The sequence below is a fragment of the Amia ocellicauda genome, chromosome 10, assembly GCF_036373705.1.
Source record: "Amia ocellicauda isolate fAmiCal2 chromosome 10, fAmiCal2.hap1, whole genome shotgun sequence".
NCBI classification, from domain to species: Eukaryota; Metazoa; Chordata; class Actinopteri; order Amiiformes; family Amiidae; genus Amia; species Amia ocellicauda.
In genome coordinates, this window is record NC_089859.1 from 40045666 (window position 1) to 40070502 (window position 24837).

The window sequence follows — 24837 nt, forward strand, 5'->3', positions numbered from 1 at the left end:
TCTGTATTTTATCTGTTACTGGTTTTAAGCCAGAGAAAGGAGAAAAGGTGACAGACATATGTATATGTATTTATATATATATATATATATATATATATTTAATTATGATGTTCAGAACTATAAAGGTTTTGCTAAGAATCAGGGGGAAAACTGTTGGTCTTCAAGTCTACTTATTTAAATATGGGGGGAAATGTTTGGGAGGGGGGAAATGAAAGTGGTACATGCAAAACATCATTCATTGAATATGTTTTAATTTAATAACATGTTCTACACATGTATGCAAATGCAAAAACACTTGGTCTACAGTCTTCAGATAATTATCACATTTAGCTGTGGAGATATTTTCATACGAATCTTTCATAATCATTATAATGTGTACAACTTAAGCAACTTGTCTCCATACCTCAGCAAAGAAGTAACAGTTTCCTCTTGTTCCATAGGTCAGAGCTGGCCTCCGGCTCAGCCAACCACCATCTGATATGATGATGTAATCAATGTCAGAAAACAAGGTGTCTTTCCGTTGAGAAACCATAGCATCCAGGCCATTGGATCCAGATTCCTCCATTCCTTCAATGATGTACTTCACATTGACAGGGAGTTCCTGGAATGTGAAGGGGATATAAGAAGAAAAAGAGATTTTGACACATGTACCACTATAGATTACAAGAATAATTATGACTTATATATATATATATATATATATATATATATATATATATATATATATATATATACAGTGAGGGAAAAAAGTATTTGATCCCCTGCAGATTTTGTATGTTTGCCCACTGACAAAGAAATGATCAGTCTATAATTTTAATGGTAGGTGTATTTTAACAGTGAGAGACAGAATAACAACAAAAAAATCCAGAAAAATACATTTCAAAAAAAGTTATAAATTGATTTGCATGTTAATGAGGGAAATAAGTATTTGACCCCTTCGACTTAGTACTTGGTGGCAAAACCCTTGTTGGCAATCACAGAGGTCAGACGTTTCTTGTAGTTGGCCACCAGGTTTGCACACATCTCAGGAGGGATTTTGTCCCACTCCTCTTTGCAGATCCTCTCCAAGTCATTAAGGTTTTGAGGCTGACGTTTGGCAACTCGAACCTTCAGCTCCCTCCACAGATTTTCTATGGGATTAAGGTCTGGAGACTGGCTAGGCCACTCCAGAACCTTAATGTGCTTCTTCTTGAGCCACTCCTGTGTTGCCTTGGCTGTATGTTTTGGGTCATTGTCATGCTGGAATACCCATCCACGACCCATTTTCAATGCCCTGGCTGAGGGAAGGAGGTTCTCACCCAAGATTTGACGGTACATGTCCCCATCCATCGTCCCTTTGATGCGGTGCAGTTGTCCTGTCCCCTTAGCAGAAAAACACCCCCAAAGCATAATGTTTCCACCTCCATGTTTGACGGTGGGGATGGTGTTCTTGGGGTCATTCCTCCTCCTCCAAACACGGCGAGTTGAGTTGATGCCAAAGAGCTCGATTTTGGTCTCATCTGACCACAACACTTTCACCCAGTTCTCCTCTGAATCATTCAGATGTTCATTGGCAAACTTCAGACGGGCCTGTACATGTGCTTTCTTGAGCAGGGGGACCTTGCGGGCCTTGCGGGATTTCAGTCCTTCATGGCGTAGTGTGTTACCAATTGTTTTCTTGGTGACTATGGTCCCAGCTGCCTTGAGATCATTAACAAGATCCTCCCATGCAGTTCTGGGCTGATTCCTCACCGTTCTCATGATCATTGAAACTCCATGAGGTGAGATCTTGCTTGGAGCCTCAGACCGAGGAAGACTGTGTTTCTTCCATTTGCGAACAATCGCACCAACTGTTGTCACCTTCTCACCAAGCTGCTTGGCGATGGTCTTGTAGACCATTCCAGCCTTGTGTAGGTCTACAATCTTGTCCCTGACATCCTTGGACAGCTCTTTGGTCTTGGCCATGGTGGAGAGTTTGGAATCTGATTGATTGATTGCTTCTGTGGACAGGTGTCTTTTATACAGGTAACGAGCTGAGATTAGGAGCACTCCCTTTAAGAGAATGCTCCTAATCTCAGCTAGTTACCTGTATAAAAGACACCTGGGAGCCAGAAATCTTGCTGATTGATAGGGGATCAAATATTTATTTCCCTCATTAACATGCAAATCAATTTATAACTTTTTTGAAATGCATTTTTCTGGATTTTTTTGTTGTTATTCTGTCTCTCACTGTTAAAATACACCTACCATTACAATTATAGACTGATCATTTCTTTGTCAGTGGGCAAACGTACAAAATCAGCAGGGGATCAAATACTTTTTTCCCTCATTGTATAATTAAAGCTTGATTTTCACTAAACATCTTTTCATTATACTTCAAGCACACACATTTTAAAAGTAAATTATGGTTAACCTGAGAAAACACATTTACACAACCTACAATAATACCAAAATACCAAACATTACTGTTTGTGTCCGTGAGACCATAACATTTTTTACAGGCTTAAAACCGTTTGTTAATAAGCTTATTGCTTGGAAATGGAATGCTGTATAAATCTGCATTCTTGTCCATTACTACTGGTTACATAATGTTCACCACTGAGGCCCTGCCAAAATGGTTTAAAACCAAAGCAAAACAAAAAAACTTGTATTAATTTAGCAATGTTTTCACAGTGACCCCAAACACCAAATAATACTCAAGAAATTGTGAACATTGAGACACTCACGATGTTTAGAGCCTGATATGCTTCGACTGCATGAATCCAGGCAAGAACTGGAGCTTTGCCATCAGATGCCCCTCTTCCATAAAGATTACCTTTTCAGAAGAAGGTTAGAAAAAAGACAAGAAGCAATAAATATAAAAGTATAAAGTATAAAAGTTATTTGCCGAATTTGTCTGTATACTGTATATGATTTTAACATATACTTTATATTCTGCAGTGTAACAAATGAGAAAAGATTACCCAAGCCCAATCAAAACCTCCAAACAATTAATTACAAATGAAACAGTACTTTACATTAGGGAGAAGGATGAATGTTTTCAAAATGCCTGTCATATTAATATTTTGCAATGGGTATGTGGGTCAAGGTTTTGATTTGGTTAATTCAAGTGATGAATATCTCTGTATATGAAACAAGCTTAACATTTCAATGAGGTTTAAAATATTTGAAATGTAATGTTAAAATATATGTAAATAATGTATAAAAACAAATGTGTCTCTGGCTGCAACATTTAAGGCCACCACCACACACTAGACCGACACGATAAGACACATCAAAATTTTGTTGTGTCTGTGTTGGGTCGGTTTTTGCTCGTTAGCACTCATCGGTGGGTTTTCAGACATGTTTGAAAACTTTTACCCACTCCTGAAAGTGTCATGTGGGTGTCCTATGCTGTCGTATAGTGTGCGCAGGTTGGCGACAGGTTAAAGACACGATGGGCCACCTGACATATACAAACGATCGATGAGGTTGGTCGAAGAAATTATATGACAGAATATAAACACATCAACATGGCAGAAGGGTGTGTATGGACCAGCAAGAAAAAATACATTTTAATTATAGACAAGTGCCATAGGTCGTTTAAACCATGAGTTATTATGTGTGTTTCATAGGGAAAAAATGTGTGTGTGTGTGTGTGTGTGTGTGTGTGTGTGTGTGTGTGTGTGTGTGTGTGTGTGTGTGTGTATTATTCATTATTATTATGCATTTCTTAGCAGACACTCTTGTCCTGGGCGACTTACAAAATATACAGTATCTCTAGGTAAAAAAAAAAAAGTCTGAACCCTCCCAAATCTCCCTGTCAAAATTATGTATTTACTGTTAAGTAGAGGCAGGACCACATACCATTAATATCAGTCAGGTTGTAAGGCTCTGTTGCCCACCCATCCTCCTTTTTAGCAGGCTGGACATCAACATGGCCATAAACACAGACTGTCCGCTTCTTGGGGTCATTCCCAAACTGAGCTGTGACAACTTTCAGAAGAGGAATTATTTTGCCATTGGGTAGCTGTCAAAAAATGAGGAAGAGGTTTAGCACAGTGCACTATGTCTCAATAATATCTTCCCCTTTTTGCAAAATAAAGTTGCTCACCATTTTCTGAAAGCCATTGTACAAGTTCAAATTTACAAAATTAAAAAAAAGTAATAATTTTGTTTTCTGTGCCTAGATTGTTTATTTTATTTTATTCCAGTAAAACATAGCTTTTGAAGCTATTCTGGAGCGTATTTGGAGTTAGAAGAAATGGATGAAGTCATCCAGGTCATTTTGAAAATTCAGACCTCTGCCAGATGTCCTGAGGATTCATACTCTGTCCCATTGCTTCACATCCCAGAGTCTTTGGGTAACACTGGGAACTTAACACTGCAGGACTAATGAACAGCTCAGCTCACACATTGTTCAATGTTATTTTCTTCATCCTCTGGGATTTGATTGATCAACATATTGTAAAGTTCATGGCTCTGATGTTACTACCTTGCCTGTGGGTTGGGACCTTTTGCAAAAAGGGCAGTGTGGGTAGCTGGAGGGTGGAGATCTGGGTTTCACTCCTTGTGCTGACTACCAGCCCACTGCTGCGTTACAATATTTTTATAAAGTACTTATGGAGTGCCTTGTAGATTCATGATTCAAATTTAGATATCAACCTCTATATAAAACATACCGTAGTGGGAAAATTTACTTTTATTATTTCCTTTATATTCTCTATATATTACTAATGGTTTCATGTTGCTAATTCAGTCTGGTCTATAAAACAATCATTAGTTTGTATTTACTCTGTTCTGGGGGCTACTTTAATAATTAGTTCTTAATGCATTTCTGTCCGAGGGGTTACTTCAATCAAGCATCGTCTTCTCATGATTTAATTCAGCCACTGTCTTCTAGGATATTTAATCAGCTGAAACAGTTAAACAGTATAAAGGTTCTGTGTTTTGGGGCACAGGTATTTGGTTAAGGACTTACAACAATGTCTTTGATAAACATCTGCTGCTTAAGAATGCTGACCAGCACCAATCAACTCCTCAAACACTTCAACAACAGTAACAAACCTAGGTCTGTGTTCATTATTATGTATGTGGTAAAGTATTATGTACAACTGTATTTTAATGAGATGTAATCACTTCCGACAGAATAGACTGCAACGCACTGTCTATCTGAAGATACAAAAAGGCTTCTCCAGCTCACATCCTCAGTTCTTTTCTTCACTTTCCGTGAGAGGAGAGCTCCGGGTTCACCTGTATTTATGTTTTCTGTAATAAACTTGTTTCTTCTTCATCAGTGTAGCCTGGGATTTACTGAAACCACTGCCTTATCCTCTCTCTTTGTCCTGTCCCACTCCCCTCGTCTTACTGGGCAGAGAGGAGGAACAGGGCTCCTGCTCTCCCCTTCTCTCCTTTTCTCTGTCCCCCCTTCTCTCTCCTCTATCTCAACCCACAGCTTTGAATTCCATGCAGTGGAAATCACCTCTCCCTCTCACCTCTTCCTTCTAGTTCTCTACCGTCCACCTGGTCCACTCACCTCCTTCCTGGATGAACTCGACTTTCTTCTCTCCTCCCTCCCCTTGCTGTCCTCACCTACCATCCTCCTGGGAGACTTCAACATCCACCTCTCCAACCCTTCCCACTGTGCCGGATTTCTTCCTCTCCTTCATTCCTTTAACTTCTCTCTCTCCCCATCTCCGCCCACTCACAGGGTTGGCCGCCAGCTAGACCTCATCTTCTCAAGAGGCTGCTCCCCTTCGACACTCTCTGTGACACCCATGGAAATCTCGGACCACCACTTAATTTCTTTCTCCCTTTCCCTTCCCTCCCTCCCCTCTCCACCCACTCCCTCTGTCACCTTCCGCCGAAATCTCCGCTCTGTCTCCCCCTCCACCCTTGCCTCCACTGCCCTCACTCTCTTGCCTTCCATTGATTGTTTTTCAAATCTATCTGTCAACTGTGCTACCTCCTCTTTGTTCTCCTCCCTCACCTCCTCCCTTGACTCTCTCTGTCCTCTCATGTCTCATCCTGCCCGTCCCTCCCCTCCTCAGCCTTGGCTCTCTGCTGTTCTCCGTGCAACCCGAACTAGTCTGCATGCCGCCAAACAAAAGTGGAAAAGAACCAAACTCCCAGCCGCCCTCGAACTCGACCACTCCCTACTGTCCACATTCTCATCCTCTCTCACCTCAGCCAAGAAGTCTTACTTCCAATCTCTCTTCGAATCCACTATCAACAACCCTCGCAAACTATTCTCCACCTTCTCCTCCATCCTTGCCCCTCCTCCCCCTCCTCCTCCCCCATCTCTCACTGCTGATGATTTTGCCTCCTCCAAGATTGCAGACATCCGCAGGCTCTTCCTTACTCCACCCTCATCTCCCATCACACCAAAACTTCCCACCGACCAAGCTTCCTTTTCTTCATTCTCACTTCTCTCAGATGCTGAAGTTTCTGCTCTCCTCCTACATCACAAACCCACAACATGTGACCTGGACCCTCTCCCTTCTCTTCTCTTCCAAGCAACCGCTCCTGATCTTCTCCCCTTCATCTCCTCCCTCCTCAACTCCTCCCTCCTCTCTGGCTGTTTCCCCTCTGCATTTAAACAAGCTGCTGTCATCCCACTGCTCAAGAAACCAACCCTTGATGCCACCTCTCCTCAGAACTACTGCCCTGTCTCCCTACTTCTCTTCCTCTCCAAGACTCTCGAGCGGGCAGTCCACCGTCAGCACTCGGACTCTGTCCCAACACTCCTTGATCCTCTGCAATCCGGCTTCCGCACAGCTCACTCCACTGAGACGGCTCTCCTGGCTGTCACTGACTCCCTCAGCCGTGCTTGGGAGGCCTCCCTCTCCTCAGTCCTCATCCTCCTTGACCTCTCTGCAGCATCTGACACTGTCGATCACTCCATCCTCCTCTCCTGCCTCGCTGACCTTGGGATCTCTGGGACTGCTCTCACCTGGTTCTCCTCCTACCTCAGCGACTGGTCCTACCAAGTGACACGGCGAGGCTCCTCATCCACCCCCCAACCTCTCCTCACAGGCATTCCCCAAGGCTCCATCCTGGGCCCGCTCCTGTTCTCTCTCTACACTCACTCCCTGGGCCCCCTCATCGCTTCCCATGGTTTCTCCTACCACTTCTACGCTGATGATGCCCAGATCTTCCTGTCTTATCCCTCTTCTGACCCTCTCATCCCCTCACGCATCTCTTCCTGCTTGTCTGCCATTTCCGCCTGGATGCACTCGCACCACCTCAAGCTCAGCCTCTCCAAATCAGATCTCCTCTTTTTCCCCCACTCTTCCTCACCTTCTGCTGATCTCCCCATCTCTATCCCCTTGGAATCCACCACACTCTCTCCTTCTTCTTCCGCTAAAAATCTAGGAGTCACCCTCGATCCTGCACTCTCCTACTCCCAGCACATCACCACGCTGACGCGCACCTGCAGATTCTTCCTGAGCAACATACGCCGGATCCGTCCCTTCCTCACCGACTACTCGACTCAGCTACTCGTCCAGTCACTGGTCCTCTCCTACTGCAACTCCCTCCTGGCCGGCCTGTCTGCAACTACTACCCGCTCCAGCTCATCCAGAACTCTACGGCTCGTCTGGTATTCTCTCTGCCCCGATTCGCACACGCTACTCCACTGCTCCACTCCCTCCAATGGCTCCCGATAGCGGCACGCATTCAGTTCAAGACTTTGACCCTCACCTACCGCTGTCTTGACCACACTGCACTAAGCTACCTTCAGTCACTCGTCTCTCCATACATCCCTTCCAGACCACTGCGCTCCTCCAGTGCCAGAAGGCTAACTCTGCCTCCTCTCCACTCCCCTTCCTCCAGAGCCCACTCCTTCTCATCCCTGGCCCCTAAGTGGTGGAACGACCTGCCCACCGAAGTCAAAACAGCAGAGTCCTTGACCTCATTCCGGCGCTACTCAAGACACATCTCTTCCGACAGCACATGTAATATTAGTCCTCTATCCCTACTAGATAGCACTTCAGCTTTACTATGCTCCTCGCGTTCATGATTGTTTTCCTCCTTGCTCCCTTTCCCGTAGCCCTCGTCTGTAACCCTACATCTAGACATCATTTAGCTTTCACTGTCCAGGATGTAGGAAGTCTCTTACTGTACTTGTGTAAATTGTAAATTGGAATTTGTAAAATGTATTATTTTTAATTGCTATGTTTTAGCTAAGTTGAATTTGTAATGATTGATGCCTTCTCTGTATTTTTGCAGTTTGTTTGCACTTGTAGTAAGTTGTAAGTCGCCCTGGATAAGGGCGTCTGCCAAGAAATAAAAATAATAATAATAACTATAATACAATAATTAGCCATTTAGCAGACACTTTCATCCAAAGAGACTCACACAGACTAGTGGATGAAATATGCATTAACAGTTGCAGCATTACAATCACTTAGAGAAGGACCTCAATCTTAGGTCTTAAGTCACCTGGAATGTTGCAGCCACTCGGCACCCCCTCTCCGAATAATGGAAACAGCAATAGGTAAATCCTCATAAGAATTAATGGGACACTTAGTATGATGAAACAGCTTAAGTGGAAAGAAAGTGAACATATACCTCCTGATTACCAATATCCACCAAGTCCACTTTCCCACCCATTTTTCTGAGTTTCTCTGCAGTGATTTCCATCATTTTTTCCACTTCAGGTCTCTTCAGCGCATCACTGGAATCACTCTCCACAGCCACCCACTCTCTAAGGGCCTGGAAGGGTGAAACATCATCAGGCAAGCACAGCAACAGGAAAAATAAATCTAAATATAAAAGGTGGATGCCTAAAATAATTATTGCAATAGTGGTACAGTGTAACATTTTCCTTTTGAACAGTAATTCATGGTATTTAGTCCTCCGTACTTAAATTTAATAGTTATTTTTAAAGAGACACGCTTTACCTTACAGACTTACCTCCACATATTCCTCTTGGTGGCTGTCAATGTGTTTAGTTAAGTCATCCAAGTTGAATGCATGGAGTTTTGGAGTGAGGAGAAGGATCGAGGAGAAGAGCAAATAATTAATCTGGGAAGATAAATTAAAAGTGGTCATTATTCTAATTAAGCCCAATTTAAAATAGCTTGAGAATGCCTATGTCGGGGTTCCCTAGCCCTTACCCTTTATTCCCGCTAGAGGCCGCCATTACCCTGCCCTTTCTTTCTCTTCTCCCTGCTCTCATCTTCAATCATCGCATTAACATTTTTCTACTCCATGTGCACTCTTGTTCTCTAACCTCTGTTCCCATTTGCTGCTGTGTTGTCAGTTCAGCCTGCTTCACTAAGCCTTGTATCTTGCGCCGTGGTCGCCGTCCCTAACTGCCTACTGGATTGTGACCTTTGCCTGTGACCTTGACTACGTCCTTGCCTCGTCCTTTATTGCCCTTATCAGCCACCTCTACAAGTACTGCACTTGGGTCACCTTTCCCCGTGCCCTGCGGTCCTTGTGTGACCGTGACCTACTTTTACATAAATGAATTGGATGTATAGCACATAATAGAAAGGAGCAGACTGTTATTACATGAAATGTGATTGTCCCTAGTTTTGTTTTACTGCTTCAGTGCCGCTGCTGTGTTTTGACCATGATATTTATTACATTTTATATAGAAAGATTAAAATCCAGTGCTCTCAACTTAAAAATGCCACAAAATGTAAAATATACATATATGAACAGTCCCTTAAATTTAAAATGAATGTGAAGTATCACTTTACAGTAAATTATATGTTTTGCATTAATATTGTTGTTCACGGCAACATAATATATAAATTATATATTTTTGTTTGGCTCTACTTGTTGAACACATTTCCTGGGACTGAGCAACAATCCTGATGCACTTAAATAAGGTTGCAAATCTGCCTCAATTCAGTACAATAATATATTTTAATTATTCTGTTTTCTCATTCAAAACCCATTTCAGGACTACGTACCTTGGTCAGTGTGTCACCTGGTGAAATGTGTGCTTGTTTGCTTGGTCTCCTTTCCTCCCCTGCTCTTGTCCCATGTGGACATAACCTTTTATACTGACATAAATGCCTCCTCAGGCTGGACTGTGAAACAGTGGTGTCTGATTTAGTTTGAGCTCACAATGTTTACTCAAACACACCTCAGCGTTATTCAAATGTACTTTATAAATAACTCGTACAACCACAAAACATTTTACATATACTGTAGTGGTAGTGGTAGGACATCTATTGATAGAACAAAATTGAATAAATATTATTAATACTGCATGAGAATTGAATAAATGATTATTTGCAACAAAAACAACAATGTAATAATGATAAGCAGAGTGTAGTGTGGAATTGTACATTAATTATTGTCTTATTCTTTTTATTATACATGTTTCATGTTGTTAATTCAGTTTTGTCTATAAAGCAATCATTAGTTTGCATTTAACCCTTTCTTGGGAATACTTGTCTATTATATATATACACTCACCTAAAGGATTATTAGGAACACCATACTAATACTCTGTTTGACGCCCTTTCACCTTCAGAACTGCCTTAATTCTACGTGGCATTGATTCAACAAGGTGCTGAAAGCATTCTTTAGAAATGTTGGCCCATATTGATAGGATAGCATCTTGCAGTTGATGGAGATTTGTGGGATGCACATCCAGGGCACGAAGCTCCCGTTCCACCACATCCCAAAGATGCTCTAATGGGTTGAGATCTGGTGACTGTGGGGGCCAGTTTAGTACAGTGAACTCATTGTCATGTTCAAGAAACCAATTTGAAATGATTCGACCTTTGTGACATGGTGCATTATCCTGCTGGAAGTGGCCATCAGAGGATGGGTACATGGTGGTCATAAAGGGATGGACATGGTCAGAAACAATGCTCAGGTAGGCCGTGGCATTTAAACGATGCCCAATTGGCACTAAGGGGCCTAAAGTGTGCCAAGAAAACATCCCCCACACCATTACACCACCACCACCAGCCTGCACAGTGGTAACAAGGCATGATGGATCCATGTTCTCATTCTGTTTACGCCAAATTCTGACTCTACCATCTGAATGTCTCAACAGAAATCGAGACTCATCAGACCAGGCAACATTTTTCCAGTCTTCAACTGTCCAATTTTGGTGAGCTTGTGCAAATTGTAGCCTCTTTTTCCTATTTGTAGTGGAGATGAGTGGTACCCGGTGGGGTCTTCTGCTGTTGTAGCCCATCCGCCTCAAGGTTGTACGTGTTGTGGCTTCACAAATGCTTCGATGCATACCTCGGTTGTAACGAGTGGTTATTTCTGTCAAAGTTGCTCTTCTATCAGCTTGAATCAGTCGGCCCATTCTCCTCTGACCTCTAGCATCAACAAGGCATTTTCGCCCACAGGACTGCCGCATACTGGATGTTTTTCCCTTTTCACACCATTCTTTGTAAACCCTAGAAATGGTTGTGCGTGAAAATCCCAGTAACTGAGCAGATTGTGAAATACTCAGACCGGCCCGTCTGGCACCAACAACCATGCCACGCTCAAAATTGCTTAAATCACCTTTCTTTCCCATTCAGACATTCAGTTTGGAGTTCAGGAGATTGTCTTGACCAGGACCACACCCCTAAATGCATTGAAGCAACTGCCATGTGATTGGTTGGTTAGATAATTGCATTAATGAGAAATTGAACAGGTGTTCCTAATAATCCTTTAGGTGAGTGTATATATATTGTAGGAAAGTGCATGGCCAGGTAATGGATTGGTGCTATTATAGGAACTACAAACTACAAAATGGCTGCTGCTAAAACAAACTACATTCCCCAAGAAGCATCCAGGTCATTTGTTTCCAAAGGGCAGCAGACTCACCTGTCAGGCATTAAGGGCTAATGCAATGCCTATATAAAATGATCTCTGTTCCTGGAAAGGTGTGGTAGTAGGAGGACATGCTGTGTGGCTGTGTGGCTGTGTGGCTGTGTGGCTGTGTGGCTGTGTGGCTGTGTGGCTGTGTGGCTGTGTGGCTGTGTGGCTGTGTGGCTGTGTGGCTGTGTGGCTGTGTGGCTGTGTGGCTGTGTGGCTGTGTGGCTGTGTGGCTGTGTGGCTGTGTGGCTGTGTGGCTGTGTGGCTGTGTGGCTGTGTGGCTGTGTGGCTGTGTGGCTGTGTGGCTGTGTGGCTGTGTGGCTGTGTGGCTGTGTGGCTGTGTGGCTGTTGCTTGGACTTACTTTCTGGCGTGATATATATTGTTTGGAGGAGGCACTTCTGTTGGTGTACTGAACTTTGGACTGGCTATTAGAATATGAGACTTGTGTTTTATAAGGCAGAAATTAGACATTGAGCCTGGTAACCCAGAAACCACTTTGAACAGATGGTATCCTTCCTGCTCAAGAGTGTGCAAGAAGCACCTGAGGGAGCCTCTTTGTTGCATATGGTAGAGAATGCTGGCATTTGGATCCCCCTGAAGTGAGTGAATTAAAAAACAAAAACTGGAAAAGGTAGATATTGAGAAGGATCCTAGAGTGCCTGAAGGGGGGGTTCTAATTGGTGAAGAGGAAGCCCCCAGTCCTAGTACACAGGGTGGAACTGTAGCTCCAAATAACCCCGTAGAGAGAGATGCTATATTACATGATGCAGCAGGGGAATTGGATGTATCAGACCTTGGGATGTCCACCACTAGTTTTGGGACGGCACAAGCCCAACATCAAAACTTACAACATGCAAGGGGAAATGTTAAACTAATCAATGATGTCCTGAATGATGATAGTGGCCCTCCGTCACTCCCATATTTCTGTGCCCGATATAACAAGTAATTTCTCGGACAAAATAGTTATAGAGCTGGTGGAACAATTACTGGTGCCTGGAACCTTTAAAAGAGTTGTTCTTGAATTAGCACACGGACATGTCTTAGGAGGTAACTTAGGGATCGATAAAACTAGGGAAAGAGTGTTAAGAAGGTTTTATTGGCCAGGAGTGTATGCTGATATAGCTGGTTACTGTACATCCTGTCCTGAATGTCAGCAAACCGCCCCTAAACCAGCGTTCTGCAGCCCCCTTGTACCATTACCTATTATAGAGACTCCATTTGAACAAATCGCAATGGATATAGTAGGACCGTTACCAAAGTCTGCTAGAGGCCACCTGTATATTTTGGTAATCTTGGACTATGCAACCAGATATCCAGAGGCAGTGCCTTTACGCAATACGTCATCCAAGAATATTGCTAAAGAGCTCATGATGGTTTTTAGTCGAGTAGGAATCCCTTAAGAGATTCTAACTGATCAGGGAACACCATTTATGTCTAAAGTGACTGCTGAGTTATGCAAATTGCTCAAGATTAAACATTTAAGAACCTCTGTATACCACCCTCAGACTGACGGCCTTGTTGAGAGGTTTAATCGAACATTGAAGTCTATGTTACGCAGTCATAGACAAAGATGGGAAAAATTGGGATTTCATGTTGCCATATTTAATGTTTGCGGTACGAGAAGTACCCCAGGCTTCCCTGGGGTTTTCATCTTTTGAGCTATATGGACGTCACCCCAGGGGAATATTAGATATTGCAAAGGAGACATGGGAACAGGAGGCTACACCCTACCGCAGTGTGATTGAACACATATCCCACATGCAAGACAGAATTGCAAAGTCAACGATATGCCAATAATAGGCAGGCAAAGGTGAGGGTATTTCAGCCTGGGGACCGGGTGTTAGTGTTGATCCCAACAGTTGAGTGTAACCTTCTGGCTAGTTGGAAAGGACCATACGAAGTGATGGAGAGAGTAGGGGAAGTTAACTATAGAATATGACAACCAGGAAGATGAAAACCTGAGCAGATCTTTCATGTTATTCTCTTGAAGGCCTGGAAGGATGGGGAAGTACTGGTTGCACTGGAAACTTACCTGACTCCTCCATTGGTAACTCCAGAAGTAAATATTTCAGACACCCTTTCTGTTACACAGAAAAAAGAAGTAAGGGAATTTATTGCAAAGAACAGGGAAGTGTTTTCAGACGGTATCCTTCCTGCTCAAGAGTGTGCAAGAAGCACCTGAGGGAGCCTCTTTGTCACAATATATACACGTATAGAAACACTGCTGATGTCAGATGTTATTTTTTTCTTCTGTTAGGTTACAATTCTACTAAACTGTGATATTGGCACTAATTGAGGCATTCCTTTGCATTATGTTAATAAAAAGCAAATATATAAATGGATAACATGTTAAACATCTTAAGAAGTGATTACATATTAGCGTCTGCCAGGAAACAGAATAATAAAATTGAATTGTAGCTATGTTGTCAGACTCATTATTATTATACAGACCTCTCCAGTTCTCATGTGCCAGAAGACTAACATTGCCCTCTCCGCTCCCCTTCCTCCAGAGCCTGTCCTTTTCAGTCACATCTGTTCAGAATATTAATATATGTCGTTTCTATGTTTGTTTGTTAAAGGGTATACATCTGGGAAGGCTGTGCACAAGCAATGTTTTGAGGACCTGGGCTGTTCACTGAAACCTGCTTTAAACTGTTTAAACTGATTATTTGAAGTGTGTCATGCAGAGGTATCATGTTTGTTTTTGCTTTATTCCTCATCGGACACTGAGTTGGGACAATCAACTCGGGGATAGAGCATTGTTTTTGTTGTTTGGTTATATATCATGTACATTGTACCTTAACTGTCAGATTGTTGTACAGTAATGATAATCTCTTTGTGTCTGTCTTATCTTTCCCTTCTCAAGTCTGAGTGCCCTCACATTTTCAGACAGGGTGCAGGACCTGGGCAAATCTGTGCTCTTGGTACCTGTATTCTGGTGGTGTTGCCTTCCTTTTCTTTCATTGCCCGGAATACTCCCGTCTATACTCGAAAATCTTGGTCAGGGTACTTCCCTGCCTGGCACCTGCACACCTCTTCTGTCTGTAATGGCACTGCCACAAGATTATTCTCCTGAGTTGTTCAGCACAATTTTGCACCTAATATACCAATGCTTCCTTTTATGTTCATGCTTAAATATGCATTGTTAGATCTCCTGTTGCTTTACTGTGATTTCTCCTATGCAATTGTATTACTGGACTTCTGTAATCCCTGTGTAAACTAAGTCGTCCTGGATAAGGTTATCAATAAATACATACATATATAAATACATGAAAACAATTAATGCTAGAGGGTAGTACCATCTATCGTCATATGGGACATTTGCCAAGTATAGTATACTACTACAAAATTCCAATACCTGCATTCGTTTTGTTTCACAGTAAATTATTAATAAATTCATGGAGACTACTATTTGCACAAAAGGGTTTTCACATGGTGTAGTTTAATAACATATATAAATGTTACAATGGTAAAAATCTAAAATCAAAAGCAATGATTGAATGGACTGGGGAATATCACATAACATCCTCCCTCATCATTAAACAGCCCATGGAAAAACAATATCGTTGAATTAATTTGATTTATTTATTTTGTGTGGCCTTGATTTGAAACAAATGTACCAAGACAGGAACATCCTATTAAGAAAAATGTGTGGAGCTGGGCAAGATGTGAGTGCCCCGTCGTCTGGTGTTATTTACACCTTTGGAATCTGTGCAACTTCATGAAGGTAGGCAGCAAAGTATTTTGTTCCTTCAATGTAGTTATACCTGGTAATATAACAGAAAGGCAATGCAGTGAGCTGGGAGCCAACAGGAACATCTGTGTAGCAGTGGTTGTGGCTTTTGTAGGCAACATGAAAATACAGTAATTATAGATACACCATAGAGGAAATACAGAACAAACATATTCTGTACTCCTACCATTCACATACATATAGTAAGTTTCACACATTTTCCCCAAGCTGTTGTTTCCAAACACAGTAGGTCTTCTCTTGCTGCTAAATTCTCTATTTTACTTGGTGATGGTTTTGTTGTTTGTTTTCTGAGACAATTAGATACATTTGTAAAGTTTACTCATTAAATAAAATGTGATTTGTTTTTGTCAAAATGAATTTCTAACCAGATATTTTATAATGGCTACTATTATTGTAGGTGGCTGAGCACTAAGCTATTCATAATATTATGTAATTTCTCTTAAAAGGGGGGAACTACAAGTTTTCCAGTTTTAGTAATGTTGTTACTGCCTATGAATACAAACCGTTATATATGTGACATTTTGCTAGCATTATATGTTACATGAACGTGTACTGTGTTCAATCAGTAGGATTGTAATTACATTGTATTTTCATGCTTTCATGCTTCATGGTGATTTCCTTTATTATTAATTGTATACAAAATCTCCAAGAATCAAGTCGCCTCATAGCAAAGCAGCCAAGAAACGAGAAAGGAAGTAAGTGTACACATTTAGATTTGCAAACTGTCATGACCATGCGTGACCTAGAGCTGGTCTGAACAGCTTAGGGTGTTTTATCTTACCTGCTCATCTTCTCATTCTGTGAGTGCAGGCCATCATCAAATCCTCCAATGGGCAGCATTATGATTCTTTTTCCTGTGACATCTTCAAATGTTTTCGCTACAGGGATCGTTCCTCCCTCTCGGATCATATCAGGATCCTCTCCGAACACTGAGGCAGAAATGGACAGACACATTTAATCATTTTTTTTATCCAGTTACATATTTTATCATATAATCACATTCTTAATATTCTTAATAATATGCATATATCATTAATTTTAGATAAATCTTAGTATAAATCAGTTTAGATCCCTTTTTAAAAGGGATTATAAAAGTTTGTCTGTCGCTGCTGATTGAGCTGATGTACATTGATCTGATCACATGCCTGGTGTCAAGAAGGTTCAACATAAAATCAATAACTTGTTTACACATGGGAAGATGGAATGCTGACACAACTTGTGTCTGTGCAAGAGTTTAATCAGAACTAAGCTAGACTACTGGCTATGTCCCAAAGATTACCCAGATGGTAGAAAGTCAGAGCACACAATTTCTAATCAAGCCTTTGTGAGTAACACTAGTTGTACTTCTCTTATGGAAATCAAGATATTAAACTGGGCAATTTGGTGATTTAAAAATATGTTGAAAATATTACCTTTCTTGACAGCTTTTTTCCCTGCTTCATACAGTGGGTCATTGATGTCAGCCACCCAAGGTTTGGCTCCAATGATCATTTGCACTCTCAGCTTATTTGGACTATTGCGTTTAGCAAACATAGCATTTAAATAGTCAGTCACCTAAAATAATAAACACAAACACAAAAAAGTAAAATCACTTACAGAAACAGATTTGTTTAAAAAAAAATGCTAAAAAAGTGACATTAGCAGTTCCTTATTGTAAATTATACTATCCCATTCACCTTTTATGTTGTCTCTGGTGTTACAATTGGTGACTGGTAATTCCGAGAAAAGACTAATTTGCACATTGGACAAAAAGTACAAACTTTTTAAAAAGTCCAGAGAGATACATAAGAATTACTCAGGGATTGCTGCCTTTAAATTGTTTTGGAATTCCCAGTTATGTTAAATAAAGAAGATGAACTATACATTTTGTTCATTAAACAGATTGCTTCGCCTACCTGTTTCTCCACAACTGAAGGGTCCATATCAGGCACCTGTCGGATTGAGAATTTGGCAATGACTTTAGCAGGGATGACAGTTTTGGAGCCTGATGCAGAGAAAGCCCCTTCAATGCCATGGATGGACACTGTGGGATAGCGCCAACGATGGGCAAGGACGTCCTCCTGCAAGACCAAAAAGATAATGAAGCATCCTTCAAAATAGATTCTTCCCCCTCACAAGGCTTACAAAAAACAGCTCCCATCTCATCCAAGCATTTTGCTTTCCAAGTAAATCAGAATTTGGAATGCTGTATTATATCTGTTTTTAAGCCATTGCTTTAATGTCATCCATTGCTGACACAGAAATATTTAAAACAAGTGTGATAAAGAAGAAGTCTCGACTTTTATGATACCATTAATTAATTAAAATATAGTACTATAGTCCTAATCTATGATTTAGATATAGCAGTGTTGCCCCTACCATTACACTACAAAAGCTACCCCGCTCTCGTTCGCTATGCCCCCCACCTTCAACAATCCGCAACCCCCCTGGACCACCCTGCCTTGAAAACTTAGTGACAAGGAAAGTTACCTGAACCCATCAAAGTCTTCTCTTAATACTGTCTACTTCAGTCATATTTACCCAAATATCTGATGCCCAGAACTCAATTCATTGACTGCACAGATGAGAAATCACATTTCTTCATTGTCTTTACTAGACTAATGAATTATTGCAGACATTCCTTCATCTTGCAGAGTTGGAGAGCTCAGTCTGTCAATGGAAAATAAACAAATGCTTTGTCTATCCGAGGTTTACCTTTGTACTATACATCAGACGGTCCACTCCAATTTTTTTCCTGTAGTTCTCCATGTCAAACTGAATGTTTTCATACATGTTCCTCTCCTCATCTGTCAGAGGAGCCACAGCCTCATTGATTCCAGGGATCAAGATTCGTCCGCTGGGATTAATCAGTGTATCTAGCAAAAGAAAATGAATTACTGCAAAAAAATGTTTTGTGGGCACTGAAATTATTATACTTTTTAAAATGTTTTTACATTTTTAAAACACATAACTCATTACAAACACAGATGGTAATCCATGCACTTGATTATAATGATTAGATGCTCAGTTACCTAGGATACCAATAAGATCTGTCATTGGTTCGATCACAGTGCCCCCATAGACTCCAGAATGTAAATCTTGTTTAGGACCTTCAACCTATAGCAGAGAAAAGGTGACAGACATATGTATATATTAAATCATCAAGTTCAGAACTATTTAGCTGGACAAAAGGTTTGCTATGAATATTTAAATATGAGAAGAAATGTGTAGGATGAAGAAAATGAAAGTGGTACGGGAGGCAAAAAATAATTATTAATTAAATATGTTTCAATTCAGTAACAGTAACACATATGTAAATGTATAGATATTGATTGTTAAAACCATACTTCACAAAAACACTTGGTCTATAGTCTTTAGATAAGCATCACTTTTAGCTTCAGCTCTTACCAAAGAGGAAAAAAGAAAGTAACAGATTTGTTCATATGCATCTTTCATAATAATTTTAATGGGTACACCTATTTTTAACTTCTCTCCATACCTCAGCAAAGAAGTAACAGTTTCCTCTTGTTCCATAGGTCAGAGCTGGCCTCCGGCTCAGCCAACCACAATCTGATATGATGATGTAATCAATGTCAGAAAAGAAGGTGTCTTTCCGTTGAGAAACCATAGCATCCAGGCCATTGGATCCAGTTTCCTCCATTCCTTCAATGATGTACTTCACATTGACAGGGAGTTCCTGGAATGTGAAGGGGATATAAGAAGAAAAAGAGATTTTGACACATGTACCACTATAGATTACAAGAATAATTAGGATTTTGTTTAATATTTGACTTTCACGAAACTGGCAAATTTTCATTAAACTTTAAGTACACTCATTTTAAAAGTATAGTATTGTTAACCTGAGAAAATAGTAGGACATTTACTAATTTAATAACAGTCACAACATGCAAGAACACCAAAATACCAAACATTGTGTCCATGAGAATATAACATTTTTTTACAGGGTTACTACTTTCTTTGTTAATAAGCTTATTGCTTGGAAATGGAATGCTGTATAAATCTGCATTCTTGTCCATTACTACTGGTTACATAATGTTCACCACTGAGGCACTGCCAAAATGGTTTAAAACCAAAGCTGTAGTAAAATAATTTGAACAAGTTTAGTAACCATTGTTGATTAACAAAAAAAATTTAGCAATGTTTTCAAAGTGACCCAAAACATTAATGAATACACAAGAAATTGTGAACATTGAGACACTCACGATGTTCAGAGCCTGATATGCTTCGACTGCATGAATCCAGGCAAGAACTGGAGCTTTGTTATCAGATGCCCCTCTTCCATGCAGATTACCTTTTCAGAAGAAGGTTAGGAAAAAAAAAAAAAAATATATATATATATATATATATATATATATATAATCTTCAGATGACCCAAACCCAATCAAAATGTCATGTTGAGATTACAAATTAAACAGTACTTTCCATTAGGGCGAAGGAAGAATATTCTTTCAAACAGAAAAGCCTGCCATTAAGTGTTAGAATACAATGGGTATGTGGATCAAAGTTTGTATTTGGTTAATTAAAGTGATGAATGTGGTTTAATAATATTTGAAATTTAAGGTTAAAATATGTTTAAATAATGTTTAAAAACAAATGTATCTCTAGGTTGCAACCTTTAGTCTTCCAGTATCACTACTCAATACACTTCCAATATTTAACCAATTGAGAAAAGCTATTAAGAAAATTAGGAAGAAAAGAGAAACCTTAGAAGTCAAGACAAACTTATGAATGAACAGGTGAAATAAAGGAAAGGGGTGGAATACCAGAGGCAGGAGCACATACCATTAATATCAGTCAGGTTGTAAGGCTCTGTTGCCCACCCATCCTCCTGTTTAGCAGGCTGGACATCAACATGGCCATAAACACAGACTGTCCGCTTCTTGGGGTCATTCCCAAACTGAGCTGTGACAACTTTCGGAAGAGGAATTATTTTGCCATTGGGTAGCTGTCAAAGAAAATGTGAAAGGAGTTTAGAACACTTCAGTATGTCTTCAAAATAAGTTGTTAAAAAAGCTGCTCTCCATTTTCTGAAAGCCATTGTAAAAGTTCAAACTTACACAATCTAGAAAGACAACCTAGGTACGGAATATATATTCTAAACAAATTGCACTGCAATGCTTATTTATTCACAAAGGTGCTGACCAATATAAGGTAATGTCTATTGAAAAAAAGGTAGTCGTGTTTTCTAACCCACGTTGTCCTAGATGGAACTGTCTAACAAACTTCATATCCTTGAGAGACTTGGCCAGACTTCACAAACTTTTCACTTGTTGCCAATGATCCACACTACTTCAAAAAAAAATTAAAAACTTTTTTATTTTAATTCATAATTATGGAACAAACTTCAAAAAAAGGAAAAAATTGTTTTGATCCAATAACATGCACACAAGTTTCAATTCATTGTTTTCATCAGGTGGACCTTTCCAGCTGGGACGACATGGATTGGGAGACAAGACCTTTTCAATATATATATGTATGTTTATTTTTTCAGTAAAAACTAGCTTTGGAAGCTATTTCCAAAGTTTTGATATAAGAATAAATGAATTAAGTTTTATATAGGAGTGAGGTTTGAAAGTCTCTTCTTGTGACAACTGCCAGCCCACTGCTGCGTTACAATTTTTTTATGAAATATCTTATGGAGTGCCTTGTGGAAGACATCATGATTCGAATTTAGATATCAACCTCAGTATGAAACATACAATAATTAGCCGTTTAGCAGACACTTTCATCCAAAGAGACTCACACAGACTAGTGGATGAAATATGCATTAACAGTTGCAGCTTTACAATCACTTAGAGAAGGACCTCAATCTTAGGTCTTAAGTCACCTGGAATGTTGCAGCCACTCGGCACCCCCTCTCCGAATAATGGAAACAGCAATAGGTAAATCCTCATAAGAATTAATGGGACACTTAGTATGATGAAACAGCTTAAGTGGAAAGAAAGTGAACATATACCTCCTGATTACCAATATCCACCAAGTCCACTTTCCCACCCATTTTTCTGAGTTTCTCTGCAGTGATTTCCATCATTTTTTCCACTTCAGGTCTCTTCAGCGCATCACTGGAATCACTCTCCACAGCCACCCACTCTCTAAGGGCCTGGAAGGGTGAAACATCATCAGGCAAGCACAGCAACAGGAAAAATAAATCTAAATATAAAGAATGTATGACAATGAAAACTAAATATACAAGTTGAACGCCTAAAATACTTATTGTGATAATGGTACACCATTAAATGTAGTGCAACATTTTTATAGTTTATGTTATTTAGTCCTTATATATATATGTAGAGAGAGAGAGAGAGAGAGAGAGAGAGAGAGAGAGAGAGAGAGAGAGAGAGAGAGAGATGCTTTACAGAAACCCTTTACAGACTTACCTCCACATATTCCTCTTGGTGGCTGTCAATGTGTTTACTAAAGGCATCCAAGTTGAATGCATGGAGGCTTGGAGTGAGGAGAAGGATCGAGGAGAAGAGCAAATAATTCATCTGGGGAGATACATTAATAGTGGTCATTATTCTAATTAAGCCGGATTTACAATAGCTTGAGAATGCCTAGCTATTTTAGCGGACAACTGAATTGAATGTATAGCGCATAGTAGAAAGTAGCAGACTGTTATTACATGAAATTAAAAACATTGCCATAGCTACTTCAACATCGCTGTCATAATCAATTAAGTTGACCGGTTCTGCACCGTTAAGTCTAAAATCTTAAAATCCTGTACTGTTTAAAAAACAAACATACCAACAAAACATTATGGCCAGTCCCTTACAGTAATAGTGCATGTGAAGTATCACATTTTACAGTAGTTTATAGGTTTAGTATTCATGTTGCAATTCACGTCAACATAATGTATACAGGTGTGGACAGCAGGATGCACTAAAGGTTGCAAATCTACCACCGTTCATCATCCTTTCATTATCGCGCTCAATTCAAAACCCTTTTCAGGACTACGTACCTCGGTCAGTGTGTCCCCTGGTGAAATGTGTGCTTGTTTGCTTGGTCTCCTTTCCTCCCCTGCTCTTGTCCCGTGTGGACGTAGCCTTTTATACTGACATAAACGCCTCCTCAGGCTGGACTGTGGTGTCCGATTGGCAAAGATTTTAGTTTGAGTTCACAATGTTAACTCAGACACACCTCAGCGTTATTCAGATGTACTTTATAAGTGACCGGTACATCCACAAAATTACAGAATGGAAACTGGGGCACATAATTGCAGTGGTAGGACATAAACTGATAGAACGACATTCAGTCAAATTAATACTGCATGAGGACTGAACACATTATTTGCAAAACCAACAATATAATAAGTGGTGGTTTTACTGAGGATCCTTTGAATACGTTGTTTTAAATACGTCTGCTTTGATGCAGTTGGATTTCCTGCGCTTTTCTTAGTTGAAAACATAATACGTTGACCTAATGTTTCAATACTAGATTTGGCTTAGAAACTGTATCAGAAGTTTATCCAGATTCATTGTTTAAAGATTGCGTCCGACTTGCATCAGATCGATTTGGCTTAAAGTAAAAACGGCCAACCGATATGAGAATGATTCAAAGCCTTATTTGGAGTGGAGTGCAAAGGTAAAGTTTCATATTAATATATGGCACCATGAAACAGAGTATAACAGAATTATGTGATAACCTACACACTGAAAATATTTTAAAATAATTTGCATTATTATCTAAAGAAAGCTGTACAGCATTTATTTTAGTTTACAGCATATTCATTTAATCCTGAACGGCCATATTTTATTTTTTATGATAAGACTTATTAATTAAACATCTAATATTTAATAGTATTATTAAAAATAATTCTAACAACTGAACCAGTTCTTTACTTCAATCGCATTACTTATTGGGACACCTTAACACCACGCTGTACAACACACTGCTGCACATTTGAAGCACCTTGTCTGTGCATTAATACATGTTTGAGCAGATCTATCTGCAGCAGTATGTTCCTCTGGTGTACAATTTCAACCATTTCAAAATAAATTTATAATAATATCAAAAGGGAGTAAGTGCTTTGGTTAATTATAACTGGCACACATCCCTGAACTGCTAACACAGAATATCCCATTATGGCATGAACAGAAAAGCCAAAGAATCTGTATTTTTGCTTTAATGTTTCTTCTGTAAGGAGTTAAAAGCCACTGAAATCAATGTGTGCGCAAACAGCGGTAAAAAAGGAGCAAAATAGATCAGCATTTTACACAAACGTGTTAGAATGTAAACTAGAAAAACTACAGGAAGGTTATACAGCTACAGCATCACATGGAGAAGTATAATGCCATTTTTCTCGATAAGGCCCCATTCTGAATTCATTCTTAAATAATTCGCTGCAATGAATTTTAAAACTTCACTATCAATTGTATCAATAACAATCCTATAGGTTTAAAATATTGCTTTTGTTTTTGTAACTTTGGTTTTGGATTTGGTTTTAACCTTTTTTTCCATCCTCTTGGTACAAAATACATTTAGAAATATCAGTATTAGCTGGTTTAGTTCAAATAACTATTGACATCTCCTCTGTTGAATTGCAGACTATTCTTGCACTGTACTTCTGTTGCCTGCTATCTTAGAAAGTGTGCAACTAGCAAGCAGCCATTGGTCAATTAATTGAGCAACAAAGGCACATAAACACCAAACACAGGGGAAACATTAAAACTGTTAATTTCCCCCTTGGTAGGTTATTTGATTATTGTGTCTGTTTTTGTTTTTTCTGGAATTCTGCACTACACATTAACATACACCGATCAGCCATAGCATTATGACCACCTGCCTAATATTGTGTAGGTCCCCCTTTTGCCACCAAAACAGCCCTGACCCGTCTAGGCATGGATTCCACTAGACCTATGAAGGTGTGCTGTGGTATCTGGCACCAAGACGTTAGCAGCAGATCCTTTAAGTCCTGTAAGTTGTGAGATGGGGCGTCCATGGATCGGACTTGTTTGTCCAGCACATCCCACAGATGCTCGATTGGATTGAGATCTGGGGAATTTGGAGGCCAAGTCAACACCTTGAACTCGTGATTCATCAGACCAGGCCACCTTCTTCCATTGCTCCGTGGTCCAGTTCTGATGCTCACGTGCCCATTGTAGGCGCTTTCGGCAGTGGACAGGGCTCAGCATGGGCACCCTGACTGGTCTGCGGCTACGCAGCCCCATATGCAACAAACTGTGATGCACTGTGTGCTCTGACACCTTTCTATCAGAACCAGCATTCACTTTTTCAGTAATTTGAGCTACAGTAGCTCGTCTGCTCGATCGGACCACACGGGCCAGCCTTTGCTCCCCACCTGCATCAATGAGCCTTGGCCGCCCATGACCCTGTCGCC

At 40.3% G+C, this 24837-nt stretch overlaps 2 protein-coding genes across 2 annotated transcripts; both read right to left on the minus strand.

Annotated features, from left to right (window-relative positions):
* Nucleotides 1–382: 382 nt before the first annotated feature.
* On the minus strand, nt 383–14710 carry LOC136759582 (beta-Ala-His dipeptidase-like). The gene is made up of 8 exons (XM_066714584.1): nt 14675–14710; nt 13779–13827; nt 9885–10021; nt 8875–8985; nt 8530–8673; nt 3826–3988; nt 2706–2794; nt 383–601 (listed from the first exon to the last, which is right to left on the minus strand). The coding sequence occupies exons 1-8, from the start codon at nt 14708–14710 to the stop codon at nt 383–385; spliced, it is 948 nt and encodes a 315-aa protein (XP_066570681.1).
* Nucleotides 14711–15157: 447 nt separating this feature from the next.
* Nucleotides 15158–22554, minus strand: LOC136760593 (cytosolic non-specific dipeptidase). The gene is made up of 12 exons (XM_066716075.1): nt 22459–22554; nt 21878–21988; nt 21457–21600; nt 20283–20445; nt 19703–19791; nt 18979–19176; nt 18512–18596; nt 18195–18355; nt 17396–17560; nt 16913–17054; nt 16282–16429; nt 15158–15513 (listed from the first exon to the last, which is right to left on the minus strand). The coding sequence occupies exons 2-12, from the start codon at nt 21986–21988 to the stop codon at nt 15441–15443; spliced, it is 1479 nt and encodes a 492-aa protein (XP_066572172.1). The 5' UTR covers nt 22459–22554; the 3' UTR covers nt 15158–15440.
* Nucleotides 22555–24837: the final 2283 nt, after the last annotated feature.

Bases quoted from the DNA above. Each gene is read 5' to 3' on its own strand.
- LOC136759582 (XM_066714584.1), bottom strand. From the start codon at position 14,710: ATGAAAGAAAAGGAAGGCAACACCACCAGAATACAG. The intron at 13,828-14,674 runs GTACCAAGAGCA...TCTGTGTAACAG, and splicing joins GCAACACCACCAGAATACAG to AAAGGGTGTCTGAAATATTT. The intron at 3,989-8,529 runs GTATATGTTCAC...ATTTTTTGACAG, and splicing joins TGGATATTGGTAATCAGGAG to CTACCCAATGGCAAAATAAT.
- LOC136760593 (XM_066716075.1), bottom strand. From the start codon at position 21,988: ATGAATTATTTGCTCTTCTCCTCGATCCTTCTCCTCACTCCAAGCCTC. The intron at 18,356-18,511 runs GTAACTGAGCAT...TTCTTTTGCTAG, and splicing joins AGATCTTATTGGTATCCTAG to ATACACTGATTAATCCCAGC. The intron at 16,430-16,912 runs GTAATATTTTCA...TTTCTGCCTCAG, and splicing joins GAAAAAAGCTGTCAAGAAAG to TGTTCGGAGAGGATCCTGAT.